The following is a 16016-nucleotide window of genomic DNA, read 5'->3' as shown; positions in this document are numbered from 1 at the left end:
GTGGTAGGTAAGGCAGGGCAAAGAAGGAGAAGGAGGGGTTGAGAGTTACTTGGAAATTTCTCTCAGGGAAGAAAAATCTGGATATTTGCTATTATCTGACTAAATTAGGGAATGAAGGAATACAAGGGGAAAGAGTATGATGACAGATTCTCTTTCTTATCAACCTTTAGTTAAGCCCCTCTGGAACCTTTTCTTAACTAGGACTTTGCCTTTAGTCACTGCCTCATACCTACATAAATCCTGTTTCGGCAGGAATCCTCTAAGTCAGCTTAGTCTTCCTGTCCTGTCATATCTGGTCACCCTTACCCACCTTCAGCAAGAATCTTAAGTCAGTTTAGCAAGACTATACACACCCTTGATGTCACTCTTAGTAATTTTCAATCCCCTGACCACTCACTTTGCTCATTGACCCTAAATCCCAGCTGTCTTTATTGTGTTTGGATCAAGCCCAATTTCTCCCTTGTTGTTGTGACACCTATTGCAGTAATCCTATATAGTCTTTCTTGATGTTTTAACAAGGGCCAAAATAGTATTTTCTTTAAAAATGGGGAAAAAAATGTCTCTCAAGAACTAAAGTTACTGCCATTCTCCTCCACATTTTAATTTGTGGTGTAAAAGTTACTGCCATTCTCCTCCACATTTTAATTTGTGGTGTAAATTTATTAACAATTGTGTAGCTAAATATGTCTAGTTTATGCACTGCGGGGGTTTAGCAGGCATTATGATGTACACAATCCAGTCATTTGTGCCTCAAGAGTCTAGGAAGTTGGTTTCCCCTCCTTAATTTTTTTTAAAAAATACTCAGTCTAACACACACTAAATTTTGCAGCTCATAACTCCCTTCCTAAAGGACTTTAAAAAATTTTACAGAGGGCTATAGCATTGACACCTTTGAGAAGGCGATTGTTGAAGGCACAATTTAACAGTCTTGGTAGTTAACACAAGACCTGCTGTGGGTTCTAGCTTGCCTACCTGATACTCATAAAATTCAGAATTCGAAAGAAGTGTCCTAGCAATGGACCACTGGAGAGACTGAATCTGCTAACTTCAACAAGATAATATATGTGAAGGTGCTTCTGAGTGACATTTCGTAGGGTTAACATATCCAGATGCAGATAAAGAATAAGTGTCACTACAGTGACAGCAGCGTAGTAGGACCCTCGAGGAGGCTGGAAAAGAGGCCTCCATTTCCGAGACCGGAACAGAGCATGGTCCTTCAACGTGGAGATGGAGGCTTGGTTCTGCGGAAAAGGGATGGAGACTCAAAAGCAAGTATGGACTCTACCCTGAGATAGAGGCGCAAAACCGATCTCCCTCGGCTCAAGCTCCTAGACAAGACCATAAATGCCAACCGCCTCTTTACCAAGCCACGCCCCTCCGGAAGCACGCGCGCGTGCACGCACGCACGTCTGCGGCTGTAGTCCGGCCTGGCGCTGTCACGCTCTATTGCGCATGCCTCAGGGCGGGGAGGAAGCAGCGATTGACAGAGAGGGCAGGTGCCGGAGGGAGGCAGAGGAACAGCAAGGTCTCCGGCGGGTAAACCCGAACGGCCTGTGCGTCACTTCCGTTGGGGCGGGGCGAAGCTGAGGGGGTGGAGCTCCGCCTGCTGCGCCTGTTTGTGCTGGAAGCTCAGCTGATGCGGGCCAGCCAGAGTGGACGTCAATGCCGGGAAGAGTCGAGTCTTCACAGCCGCCAGTGATTGCGGCCTGCATCCCGGTAAGTGGCCGCGAGGTGACTGGAACAGGATGAGAGGCAGGCTGGTCGCTCTGGGCACTTGTCTGTCCGGTTCCTTGTGTCTCTCTATTTTGGGCACTTCCAGAGTCGGGGTGGGGAGACGCCCGGCTTCGGGAAGGTCCCAGCACCCAGGCACCCAGTAGCAGCCGGGTCCGGAAGGGGCCGCGGGCTCCGGGGCTGATTGGTGCGCGGTGCCGCCTGCCTGCTTTGCTCCTTCGGTGCTGCCGCCCCAGTCACGGTTGGTTTCTCTGGTCCCGCCCTGCGCCTCTTGTCCCACCCCTACGACTTGCCAGCCCAGTTTAGCGGAGCCTGTCTCCCCCGGATTGTAGTATTCTCCAGTAGGTCCCTGGTGACTCTCAAAAACAGTTTCCCTGGGCTTTCGTTGCTAGATATTTTTATTCATCAGCAGTCTCTTTTTCGCCCCACCCACATTTGGTCTTATCACTGCTGCTTTTGCTTAAGCGGATTTAAGTGCGTGTGCTTTTTTAAAGGTGAAGCTGTATGAATCATTGTATTGCAGTACTTCCTACCTTTGTGTCATTTCTGTGATTATGCTGAGAGGAACCTGGTTCCACGCCTAGTGCAATGATAACTTTTCTAAAGAAAGTGATGACTCTCCAAGGAAAAACAGAAGAGATGTGACATAAGGGACTGTCATACAGTAGTTTTAAAAATACTGTTTTTATTTCCAGGAACAGTTGTATTCTGGATCTGCAGTCCTAGTTGTTGAGATTTCAAAAATGACAAAAGTGTGTTTCAGGATTTCAAGAAAAAGTCATTCAAATAATGTAATATTAACATTAAAATCTGAGAATTTTTTTTAAAGTGCATTAAATTGTAAACTGAGTTTATGCTTCTTGTGAAGTAGTTGTATCAAGCTCATTTTAGCTGTTTTGTTGAATTTCTTATGCAGATTAGTAGTACTTTAAGTGTAAGAACATGTCTTTCATACTTAAACTTTAGTGTTGATCTTATTTTTCTGAGATCTAAAATAAAATCTTGTTTTTTTCATGAATGATATTAGATGATGAATCAGTTTCACCTGTTTATATATTCACTTGTTTTCGTATGCAAAGTTGATTCAAGAACAGTTTGTACTCTGAGTTGTTTTTTCCTCTAGTTAAGACAGGGATTGTGCTTAAGCATGCATATTGCTTCACTTGTGGAACATATATTTGTAAAAAGGTCAAGAGTTAGAATTCTAGGCCCTAGACACCTTCCTGTCCTGTCATTTTTCTGCTCTAATTTCCTGTCCTATATCATGTATTTTATCCTGTTTATTATCCATTAAAACTTACTCCTGAATTTTGGAGGATATTTTTTCTCCTGTGCTCCCTTGTTTCTTTGGAGGGTTTTTCTTTCTCTTCCAAAATCTAAGTGTCACTCAGATTTCTACTACACATGTTGTTCTTTCTAAGCCAGAACTTTGACATTTGAAACCCAAGGGATACTATAATAGGTCTGGGAATATTCCTGAAATGTCACAGAAATTATAGTGTGCATTTGAAAATAAGCACTTTTCGATAAAGAGGAACATCTATCAGGTTCAGTGATACTTAGGTGATATATACTATAGGCTATCCTTTAAATCTGTGCAGTCTAATGGTTTCAGGTATCACTGTGCTGATAATCCCACACATGAAACTATAGTCTAGGTACATTTCAGTTTGAATACCCCACCTTTCATTCTGTAAATCCAAAAGAAAATTCATTTTTTCCCTCATATTAAATTGGCTCTTTCCTAGTTTTTTTTTATTTTCACAAATTGCATTCTCCCTATGTCTCTGATTTACAACCATCAGTTCTCTTGACATTTTCTCCATATCCTATTCTTGGTGTCACCAGTCCTGTTTCATTGTTGTTCTATTAGTTTCCTTCTTCCTTTTTCCAGATGTGGCTCCCAGTAGCCTCCTTCTCAGTTCTAGAATTATTAATTCAGACCCTTGTTACCTTTTTGGCTACATTATTGCAATGATTGCATGATATCTATAAATTCATTCTTTGCATCCAATATGGGCCTCTTCCTGGCAATTCCCTTAATTCCTTTAGTTAAAATTCCATTCCTATACAAACCTCCTCCTTCTGTTTATTTTTATTTTTTATTTTTTTGGTATTGGGCATTGAACCCAGGGTGGTTAACACTGAGCCACATCCCAGCCCTTTTTAAAAATATTTTATTTAGAGACAGTGTCTCACCAAGTTGCTGAGGCTGGGTTTGAACTCACAATCCTCCTGCCTCAGCCTCTTGAGTTGCTGGAATTTGGAATTATAGGTGTGTGCCACTGTGCCTGCCTCTTCTATGTAAACCTCTCTTGTATTTACACCACCTCTTATTTCTTACTCTTTTCTTATTGATGATGGAACTTTGAATTCTTTTCCCCATTTTTGCACTCTTGACTCTGGTTTGACTGAATTTACTCTCAAAACACTTACCCTGAATTACTGGTGTGGTCATTTGGTAACCAGTTAAGCTTGTTGATCATCCTTTATGTTTTGTGTTTTTGCCTGATAGTCGTAGTTTTCTGAGAGGAGTATATTAAAATCCCTTATTTGCTTCATAAAATCATTATCTTGCAGTAGTTTCCATTTCTTTCTTTTTGTTTGTTTTTTTTTTTTTTCTTTATAGTCTACAGTTCTCTGCAAAGTTGAAAGATACCTTTTTGATTAGTCATGATGATTGAATCTTTTTAGAAAGAAACAATGCACACTCCTTAATCACAGTCTAGGCTCACATTGCTCTGTCTTTGCCTCAATCTTGAACTCATCTCAGTGATTCTTCCCCTTCCTCACTTCCCTTCATCCACCTTGTGTAGGCTGTTACTGAGTGTAAAAAGCCGGTTACTGTCTCCAAAGTTTTGCTAGCTTTTTCCTCTTCTTAGAAAGTTTTTTCCCCCAGATTCTCTTAATAATTTGCTTCCTCACTTAAGATCTCCACTAAAATGTCAACTCACTTCTGGTCATATGTCTAAAATAACATTCTCTATGCCCGTCTTCCCTTACCTCCTGCTTCATTTTGATTCATTGCACTTCTCATTCTGATGATATGCATTATAGTATTTGTTTATTTGCTAAAATATTGTGTTGACCCACAAGACTACCTGATTTTTAATAAGTAAATGGTTCATTCTTTTTATTATTATAGTTCCCCCTTTTTATTTTTTATGTAATGTCTTTCCCTTAAATTTGCCTTAAAAGACTTTTTACTTTATATTGGTTATTACATCATTTTTCCACATTCCTTTATTACCTGTTTTGTCATTAGATTATAAGTGGATCTCAAAACTAGCATGTAACTGGTGTTTTCATTCCCAAAATTTTACTGTTCTTTTTAACTCTTTACGACTCTTTTGTTGTCTTTATTTTTGCTCCTGGTATGTCTCTGAACATTTTAAACCTACTTACTTTTTCTCTGTTTCTGAATCTGGTTGCACTTTTTCCTATTGGCTGCATTTACTGATTTTTTCTGTAGGTGACAGTTCATTTTCTTGCATGTTTTGTAATCTCTCCATTAACATTCAATGGTAGTTGTTACATATGGAAGTCCCACTGCCCTGGGCTTTGGAAGTGTCTTAACATGGTGGTTTCAGTTGATTACTAAATTCCAGTTGTCACCAGCTGACCAATTTCATTAGGGTCTCTACACCATGACGGTAGTTTGCATGCCCAGACCTGAAATTCAACTTGCAGATTTCCCTCCATTGGTATGACTTTTTATCTACAAGTACTTTACATATATTTTATCAAGGGCTTTTCTGTTAACTTGGCTTCTTACATTGTCTGCAAATCAAGTTCAGATGGGCCAAGAAAGCAGATAGGTTTACATTTTTTTCTCTCCTTCCCCCTGTGCAATTGAATGTTTTAAAATAATATGTGCACATGCAATATTATTTGAGAATGTTATCTGGATAACAAGAATAGGTTCTTGGTTCTGTCTTCCTCAGTATCATCTTCCACCTTTTCCTCCTGTAATCTCACAAGGTCCTATAGTAAAACTGCGCTACTGCACAATTTCTTAGTGTATTCAATGTGGTTTTTTTTACATTTTTTTTTTTTTTTCTGTTTGCATGTGTTTATTTTGTACCATTTGAACCTAATGCTTTCTATTTGGGAATGTTATTTAATTATTAACTCAATTTCTTTAATAGGTATATAGCCTATTCAGATTGTAGGCTCTTGTGAGGTTTGGCAGGTTATGCCTTTCAATGAATTGGTGCATTTCATGTAGGTTATCAAACTTGTGGACATATAGTTATTCATAGTATTCCTGTATTATCCTTTCAAAGTCCATTGGGTAGTCATGTTCCTTCTTTCATTTTTGAGATCAGTTCGTTGCCCCTCTGTCTCCTCTTACTTACCCTGGCTAGAGACTTATAATTAAAAAAAAAAAAAAAAAACTTTTCAAGGAATAACTTTTGCACTTCATTGATTTTCTTTATTACTTTTCTGTTTCAATTTCATTGATTTCTGCTCTAGTTTTTATTTCTATTTGAACTTAGTTTGCTCATCTTTTACTAGTTTCCTCAGGTGAAAACTTAGATTATTGATTATCTTCTTTTCTGAAATATGTATTCAGTGCTATAAATTTCCCTCCAAGAACTATTTTTGCCATATCCCACACACTTTGCAAAGTTGTGATTTCATTCTAATTCAAAGTGAACTTTAATATCTCTGAAGTCCCCTTTCCTTGATCCCTGTGTGTTTTAGAAATAATCTCCATATGTTTTGAGGTTTCCAGTTATCTTTCTGTTACTAATTTCTAGTTTAATTAATTCATGTGGTCTAAGAACAGACATTTTATGATTTATGTTCTTTTAAATTGGTTGTGTTTTATGGCCCAGAATGTGGTCTTTTTTGGTGAATATTCCATAATAGGCATGATATGAATGTGTATTCTCTGTGATTTAGTAGTCTATAAATGTTAATTATATCCAGTTGATCAATATTGTTAAACTGTCCTTACTGATTTTCTCTCTTTTCCTTTTTGATTGAAATTAACATACCTACTCTTGCTTCCTTTTGATTAGTGTTAGCATGGCATATTTTTCTCTGTCTACTTTTAATCTACTTATATTTTTATTTAAAATGGGTTTCTTATAAACAACATAGTTGGGTTTTTGTTTGTTTTGGTGATTCACTGTGACAGTTGATATTTAGTTAGTGTATTTATACCAATGACATTAGTGATTGATGTAGTTGAATTAATATCTACTATATTCGATGTCCTTCCCTATCTGATAACCTTTTGCTTTGTTCCTATTTTTGTTTTCCACTTTTTTCTGCCTTTTATGGTTTAAATTATTTTATGATTCCATTTTTTTCTCCTTTCCTAGCATATTGGTTATCTTTTTTTTTTTTTTTTTTTTTTTTTTTTTTCCGGTACTGGCGATTGAACCTAGGGCCTTGTGCTTGCAAGGCAAGCACTCTATCGACTGAGCTATCTCCCCAGCCCTGGTTATAACTTTTATACCTTTTTTTTTTTTTTTAAACTTTTGTTAATGGTTGCCCTGTAGTTTGCAATGTACACTTAAAACTAACCTAAATCCAGTTTTATTTTTTTTTTATTTTTTATTTTTTTTAATTTTTTTTTTATTATTATTGTATACAAATGGGATACATGTTGTTTCTCTATTTGTACATGGAGTCAAGGCATACCATTTGTGTAATCATACGTTTACACAGGGCAATGATGTCTGATTCATTATTTTTTTTCCCTTCCCCCCCACCTCTCCCACCCCTCTTTTCCCTCTATACAGTCCTTCTCTCCTTCATTCTTACCACACTCCTTATCCCTAACCCTAAACCTAACCCTAAACCTAATGCTAACCCTTCCCACCCCCCAATATATGTCCTCATCCGCTTATCAGCGAGATCATTCGTCCTTTAGTTTTTTGAGATTGGCTTATCTCACTTAGCATGATATTCTCCAATTTCATCCATTTGCCTGCAAATGCCATAATTTTATCATTCTTCATTGCGGAGTAATATTCCATTGTATATATATGCCACAGTTTCTTTATCATTCATCAACTGATGGGCATCTAGGTTGGTTCCACAATCTGGCTATGGTGAATTGAGCAGCAATGAACATTGATGTGGCTGTATCTCTGTAGTATGCTGATTTTAAGTCCTTTGGGTATAGGCCAAGGAGTGGGATAGCTGGGTCAAATGGCGTTTCCATTCCGAGCTTTCTGAGGAATCTCCATACTGCTTTCCAGAGTGGCTGCACTAATTTGCAACCCCACCAGCAATGTATGAGTGTTCCTTTTTCACCACATCCTCGCCAACACCTATTGTTGCTTGTGTTCTTGATAATCGCCATTCTAATTGGGGTGAGATGAAATCTTAGGGTAGTTTTGATTTGCATTTCCCTTATTACTAGGGATGTTGAACATTTTTTCATATATCTGTTGATTGCTTGTACATCTTCTTCTATGAAGTGTCTGTTCATTTCCTTAGCCCATTTGTTGATTGGATTATTTGTATTCTTCGTGTAGAATTTTTTGAGTTCTTTATAGATTCTGGAAATTAGCGCTCTATCTGAAGTATGGTTAGCAAAGATATTCTCCCACTCTGTAGGCTCTCTCTTCACATTGCTGATAGTTTCCTTTGCTGAGAGAAAACTTTTTAGTTTGAATCTATCCCAGTTGTTGATTCTTGCTTTTATTTCTTGTGCTATGGGAGTCCTGTTAAGGAAGTCTGATCCTAAGCCAACAAGTTGAAGATTTGGACCTTTTTCTTCTATAAGATGCAGGGTCTCTGGTCTGATTCCGAGGTCCTTGATCCATTTTGAGTTGAGTTTTGTGTAGGGTGAGAAATAGGGGTTTAATTTCATTCTGTTGCATATGGTTTTCCAGTTTTCCCAGCACCATTTGTTGAAGAGGCTATCTTTTCTCCATTGCATATTTTTGGCCCCTTTGTCTAGTATGAGAAAATTGTATTTTTAAATCCAGTTTTAAATAACACTATGCTTCTTCACAGATAAATTTGAGTGGCTTGTAATAATAAAACAACACTAAATCTTCCCTTCCAACCCTTCTGTCCTTGTCATTCATTTCACCTGTACGTAAACATACATAAGCATTGAGCCTCTAGAACTTTGTCAAAATAAATCTCTTTTCTTTGTAAAATAGCCTGCTTCGGGTACTTCATTATAGTAACCCAAAATGGACTCATACCTTACCTTTTTCTTCTGTAGGTAAGATGTTTTATTCTTCTTCAACTTCTTTTAGGATTTTTTTTCCTTCGTCTTTGATTTTCTGTAGTCTAAAAATGATATGCCTATGTGTAGTTTTTTGTTGTTGGGGGAGTGTGTGTGTGTGTGTCATTTCTGCTGCATGATGTTCTTTGAGCTTCCTGGATTTTTGGTTTGGCGTCTGACATTAATTGGCAGTTCTTATTGTTTCAAATGTTTGTTCTGTACATTCTCCTTTTCTTCTTCCATATTTGCATTTCACATATGTTGCGCCTTTTGTAGTTGTCTAACTGTCCTTTATATTGTTATTTTTTTTGGTCAGTTTTTGTTCTCTGTGCTTTTCACTTTGGAGATTTCTATTGATATATCCTAAGAGATTCTTCCCTCAGTTGTGTCTTCTCTACTAAGACCATCAAAGACATTCTTCAGTTCTGTAACAGCGTTTTTGTCTTCTAGCATTTCTTTTTTTCTTTCTTTCTTAGAATTTCCATCTCTGCTTACATTGCCCAACTGTTCTTGTATGCTGTATAGTTGGTTCATTTTAGCCCTTAGCATATTAATCATAATTGTTAAGTTTCTCTTCTGATTACCTGATTCTGATATTTGTTCTATCTCTTTAGTTGTGTTGTTCTCCTTTTAGTATGCCTTGTAACTTTTTCTTGATAGCTGGACACGTTGTACCAGGTAAAAGGAATTGCTATAAGTAGGCCCTTAGTAATGTGGTAAGGTGGACGGCAGGAAAACTTTCAATATTCCTGTAGTTAGGTCTGTCTTTTAGTGAGCCTGTCTCTGTATAGTGAATGTTATAAGTGTTTCATAGTTTTCTCCTCCCTTAGGTGATACAGGATGGCTGGAGTGGGCTAGAATTGGATGTTTCACTTTTCCCACACATAAGAAATTGGGTATTTTCATTCGCTCAGGTCAGTTGTGGTCCGATAAAATCTTAGCAGGATAAGCTGTGGTCAACTGCTTTCTCTTGAGGGCAGACCTTGTTAGCACAATAGTGTGCTCTGTATTTTATTTCTCTCCCAGCTACTAGAAGCATGAGGGGATTTTTCTTCTCTGGAGTCTGAGAACCTGGTCGAGTTCTTAGAGGTTAAACTCACAAAGTGTAGGATCCTCCACTGGGCTTGGTCCCCAGGGAGTTTTAACTCTGAGCCTCCAGCAGTTAATCAATTACCCTTCCGCTTTTCCTTCTCTGGTGCTCATTCCCACAGAGGTTTCTGCTCCTTGTTCTCTGCTTAAGTAAGCTTTAACTCCTGTTCACCCATCTCTCCATTTTGGGGGGCAGTGGTTTGTCATGTGTCCTTACCCTGCAGATCCAAGAGGAGTTTGTTCAGCTTTTTGCTTAATATCGCCTTTTCACTTATGAATTCATCAATATACAAAGATCACCTAGTTTTTATAAACTGCAACATAATATAATATTGTAACTCATTCCATTTTTGTATTTACCATACTTTATTTAAATATCTATCACTGAAGACATTTGTTTTTTCATTGCTTTGTTATCTCAACCATTGTAGAGAATGTATACTCTTAAGCAAGTATCTCTGCAAAGGTTCTTGAAAGTGGAATACATGCATTTGAATTTTTTTTTTATTGTAAACAAATGGGATACATGTTGTTTCTCTGTACATAGAGTAAAGGCATACCATTTGTGTAATCATAAATTTACATAGGGTGATGTTGGTTGATTCATTCTGTTATTTTTCCCTTTCCCCCACCCCTGCATTTGAATTTTTAAGAGCACGTAAAATTTTATCAGATACTGTCCTACTGTCCTAGTCCCTTATCAATAGGAGATATTATCACTTATTTACATTCTTTCCAATTGAAAGAACAAAATATCTGTTTTGGCCAGGTGTGATAACACATGCCTGTAATCCCAGGAATTACACATGCAAATTCAAGGCCAAACCTCAGCAATTTAGCAGGACCCTAAGCAATTTAGCAAGACCCTGTCTCCAAATTACAAAGATCTGGGGATACAGCTCAGTAGTAAAACACCATTGGGTACAATCTTCAGGGGAAAAATGTCTGTTTTAATCAGCCCTTTTTCTTGATGGTGAAGTATTTTTTTTCTAATTTTCCTGTTTGTTTTTATTCTTAAGTGACTGGCCTATTTATGTCCTTTGCCCATTTTAAAATCAGGTTATTCTTTTCATACATATGTGATTTTTACATTGTGGTTGTAACCCTCTTTTTGTTGGCTGCTACATATAGTTTTTTCTAGTCTGATTTCCAGGATCCTACTACTAAATAGCGATTCATTTATTTATTTATTTTGTGGTGCTGGGGATTGAACCCAGGGCCTTGTGCTTGCAAGGCAAGCACTCTTCCAACTGAGCTATATCCCCAACCCAATAGTGAAATCTTCATGTGGCTATCTCCTGCTGTAGACTAGATGTTCCTTAGTATCCTGTTTCTTTGAAGCCTTAACATCTAGCACCATGTCTAATGCAGATTAAGTATTCTATAAATGGTTTGCAATGAATAAAGACACTGCCCTTGTTCTCAAAGTACTTAAAGTCTCATGTCATATAAACTAATCAAATAGTTTACCAATGAGGAAGAAAAAAGTAGCATAATATCTAAATTACATATTAAATAATATATTGTAGAAGAAAAATTCTACCTATTGGGAAACTTCTTTAAGTTAGCTTTTTTCTAAACATCCTATTACTCAGACTCAAAAGGTGAATTATTTTCTATTATCTTAAAAGTGAAATCAATATCAGCTATATTGGAAATATATGGAAATATAGGCAGTTTGCTAAGTATGTTTCAAATAGTCATGCATTTTATATTCAATTTTATTTTTAACTTAAATCCTAATTTTTTTTTTTTTTTTTTTTTTTGCTATTGCAGGTAAGACCATGAATTATGGCATTTCTTAAATGAAGCATTCAGAAATGAAGTAAAAGAATGTCATATAGAAAATAAATGATTCTTAAGTTATGTCTTTTAATTTGACTATAGATATATATATTTACCTCCTTAGTAATGCACGAAGTCTTTGTGGGAAGCAGAGAAGCAAGCAGCTGCATTTTGGGTACTCACCTAAACATTTCTGGAGGATAAGCCATATCAGTCTACAAAGAGGTTTCCATGCCAGCAAAGTAAGATGTAAATGGGCCAAAAATGAAACTTATTCTTGGAGTAAGCACTGTTACTCCCCAAGCAACCATGGTTTACATATTGGAATTTTGAAACTTAGTACTTCTGCTCCTAAGGGACTTACAAAAGTAAGCATTCGTATGTCCCGTATTAAAAGTACTTTGAACTCTGTTTCAAAGGCTGTTTTTGGTAATCAAAATGAAATGATTTCACGGTTAGCTCAATTTAAGCCAAGCTCTCGAATATTAAGAAAAGTATCAGATGGTGGCTGGTTAAAACAGAAAACTTTTAAACAAGCCATCAAATCTCTGAAAAAATATAGTGATAAATCAGCAGAAAAGAGTCCTGTTGCAGAAGAGAAAAGTCACATTGCAGATACAGAAGATATAGGAAAACAAAGCCTTTTTCGTTACACAACTAGTATAACCACAAAATTTGGAGAGTCATTCTACTTTTTATCAAATCATATTAATTCATACTTTAAACGTGAGGAAAAAATGTCTCCAAAAAAGGAAAATAAACATTTTCAGGATAAATCAGAACTTGAAGGTGAAAAGACTCAAGAAAAGAAGTCCCTTTCTCCAGATCCTGGCATGCTGATTGATAAACCAGGCTCTGAATCTTCCATAGATTCTATGGACAAGCCTGCAAGTCCAAGTGGAATGCCTGAGGTTCTTCCAGTTTCTACTAAACAGAGTATTGCTAACTTTCTCTCTCGACCCACTGAAGGTGTACAAGCTTTGGTAGGTGGTTATATTGGTGGACTTGTCCCCAAATTAAAATATGACTCAAAGAGTCAGCCAGAAGAACAGGAAGATCCTACTAAAACTGAGCAGGCTATCAGCAAAGACAAAACTCCTGAGGAGAAAAAGCGCTTGTCTCTTCAGCGAGAAAAGGCAAGTTGTTTTTCAGTGATTGTGTTTTGATTGTGTTAATTTTTGTCAGATTTTAAAATTTTGTTTCATAGCAGAACCTAAGAAACATTAACCATTTGTTAGAGCGGTTTTATATTCTAAATATATATATGTCTTTGTAGATTATTGCAAGAGTGAGTATTGATAACAGAACCCGGGCGTTGGTTCAGGCATTAAGAAGAACTGCTGACCCAAAGCTCTGCATTACTAGGGTTGAAGAACTAACTTTTCATCTTCTAGAATTTCCTGAAGGAAAAGGAGTGGCTGTGAAGGTAATTTCTAAATTTATTTAATCTAGCTTTGTCTTAGAATAAAAATGCTAAAAAAAAAAACCCTTTTTTAAATGGAGAAAGCAAAGCCTTTTTAAAAAAAATTTTTGTAGTTTTATATGTATTCAGTAATTGCTTCATTTATTCTGTGATAAACATTATGGTAATGAATTCCTCTTAGTCTGTGATGTAAACTATTCTATTAGTATTGACATCTATATTTTGAGGTTAAACATCTATAATAGATTAGTATCTGTATATTCATTGAATTACCTAAAAGCTGCCAAAGTTTTCTTACTTGCAGTATAGATATTTATACTTTTAACAACTCATAAGACAAGATACATAATTCATATGTAAAGCCATTGCTAGTTTTTATTTCATGACCTTTCCATATTTGAAAGCCTAAAAATTGTAATGACCTTATTACTAATGGAATTGGTAATCTTAAGTAAAACAATGAACTTTCCCTACCCTGTTTTTTAAAAACATAAAATAGTGAACATAATTTAGACCCATTTAAATAGACTGTTTTTAGAAAGTTCTTTAAAATATATGTGAGTCTCTCCGTCTATAATAAGATTATTTGTAATACTTAATGAACAACTTGAAAATATCATATGATAGATATTGTTAAAATTCTATTAGAGGGCTGGGGAGATAGCTCAGTTGGTAAAGTGCTTGCCTCCCAAGCATAAGGCCCTGGGTTTAATTCCCAGCACCGCAAAAAAAAAAAAAAAAAAAAAAAAAAAAAATTCTATTAGAAATAAATTAGTGTTTATGTTTAGTGTGTCATTCAAGAAATTATTAGTTAACTCATTCACATTTATCTACTTTTTGACAAATCACCTTGCTGAAAAAATCTTTGAATAATGCATTCTTCCATAATGTTATATAGCAAATATATTATGATACATACACCTTAATATTTTATGTTCCTAAAATTTGGGATTGTCTTTCACATTTATAAAATTTCTTACTTAGAAGACAAATTTTCTAAATATACAAGTGCGTTTAAGTGTATTTCACATTTCAGTCATATACATAAAGTAGAGAGATAATTACTTTCCCATAGTCGATTTGGGATGCTTTAACAAAATACCCTAAACTTGGAAGATTATATATAACATATTTATTTCTTACAGTTCTGGAGACTAGGAAATGCAAGATGAGAAGCTGGCAGATTTTGTGTCTGTGGTTGGTTGTGGCAATCTCATGTGGCAGGAGGGGCGAGGCAATTGCTTCTTTCAACCTCTTCTACAAGGACACTAATCCCATTCATGAGGCAAAGACCTCATGACTTTATCACTTTCCAGAAGACCCCACCTCTTAATTCTGTTGCACTGGGTATTAGGTGTCAACATAATGTTTGTTTGTTTGCTTTTTTTTTGAGAAAAAGGAAAAAGTTATTGCTTTCCTCGCAAAGGAAAAACACAGGGAACTCCTCTCCCAGAGTCTGTGATTCCATCCATCAGCAAAAATAGGGAACTTTTAAAAAGATGATTCAAAGGCAAGATTCCATGTGTTCTCTCTTGGAGTTGTAATTCACTGGTTAATTTGGGAGAAAGTCATTTCTGAGATCTTCTGTACTATCCCCATAGTTTGGATTACCTCATTCCTGTGGTGGGTGTGTGCTCAAGGACAGATAACTCTCTAGAATGGGGAAGAAAGGTAATCCTGTTTCCCCTGAGATTAGGGAGGGGGAGAGATTAGGGAGGAGCAGGGAGAGAGGAAGAGATTAGAAACACCAACATATTAATTTTAGGGAAACACTAATATTAAAGAACCTTTTTAAACATTCAGGTATCATATATATATTTATTTATTTATTTATTTTTTGGTGGCTGGGGATCGAACCCTGGGACTTGTGCTTGCAATGCAAGCACTCTACCGACTAAGCTATCTCCCCAACCCCTACATTTCTAAGCATAGAGTTCACAAACAACACTTCCATGTAACCAGCACCCAGATGAAGAAGCAGAACATTACCAATGCCTCGGAAGTCTCTCTCTACCCCTTTTGGTCACAGTCTCTCAAAAAGGCAGTTATAGATTAGTTCTGCCTAATTGACTTCTTTTACTCAATGTATTGTTAGGAATCATTGACATTGTGGTGTTGGTTGTCAATTATTCATTCTCATTGTTTTCGTATTTCATTGTGTATTACATTTATTTGTTGTACTGTTGATGGATTTCTGAGTAGTTTTCAATTTTAGTCTGCTATGAAAACTTGCTAGTTGAAACTTTGAGGATTCTCTAACATTTCATAACTGATCCCAAATCTAAGGACTCTGCAATACCAATAAAAATGTGCCATAGAAATGGATATTGAGGTTCATTATGAATGAAGCTCTAGATAGTTCAAAGAAAATTGTTATCCTTCCCTAAATAATAAGCATTGAAAAACAGTGACCTCAAATGCAAATCAAAACTACCCTAAGATTCCATCTCACCCCAATTAGAATGGCAATTATCAAGAATACAAGCAACAATAGGTATTGGAGAGGATGTGGGGAAAAAGGTACACCCATACATTACTGGTGGGGTTGCAAATTAGTGCAGCCACTCTGGAAAGCAGTGTGGAGATTCCTTAGAAAACTTGGAATGGAACCACCATTTGACCCAGCTATCCCACTCCTCGGCCTATACCCAAAGGACTTAAAATCAGCATACTACAGAGATATAGCCACATCAATGTTCGTTGCTGCTCAATTCACAATAGCCAGATTGCGGAACCAACCTAGATGCCCCTCAATTGATGAATGGATAAAGAAACTATGGTATATAT

At 36.6% G+C, this 16016-nt stretch overlaps 1 protein-coding gene across 1 annotated transcript in view; it reads left to right on the top strand.

Moving 5' to 3' along the window:
* The first annotated feature begins 1571 nt into the window (after positions 1–1571).
* The window catches only part of Pnpla8 (patatin like phospholipase domain containing 8), a 44599-nt gene continuing 30154 nt past the window's right edge, over positions 1572–16016 (top strand). The window contains 3 exon segments of the mRNA XM_047562028.1: positions 1572–1716; positions 11931–12942; positions 13083–13232. Of these exon segments, the coding sequence (XP_047417984.1) occupies positions 12187–12942; positions 13083–13232 (906 nt within the window). The 5' untranslated portion in view covers positions 1572–1716; positions 11931–12186.

The sequence above is a fragment of the Sciurus carolinensis genome, chromosome 8 (assembly GCF_902686445.1).
Source record: "Sciurus carolinensis chromosome 8, mSciCar1.2, whole genome shotgun sequence".
In the NCBI taxonomy this organism is placed as follows: domain Eukaryota; kingdom Metazoa; phylum Chordata; class Mammalia; order Rodentia; family Sciuridae; genus Sciurus; species Sciurus carolinensis.
The sequence above is the reverse complement of the archived record's forward strand: the minus strand, read 5'-3'. Positions and strand labels throughout refer to the sequence as shown.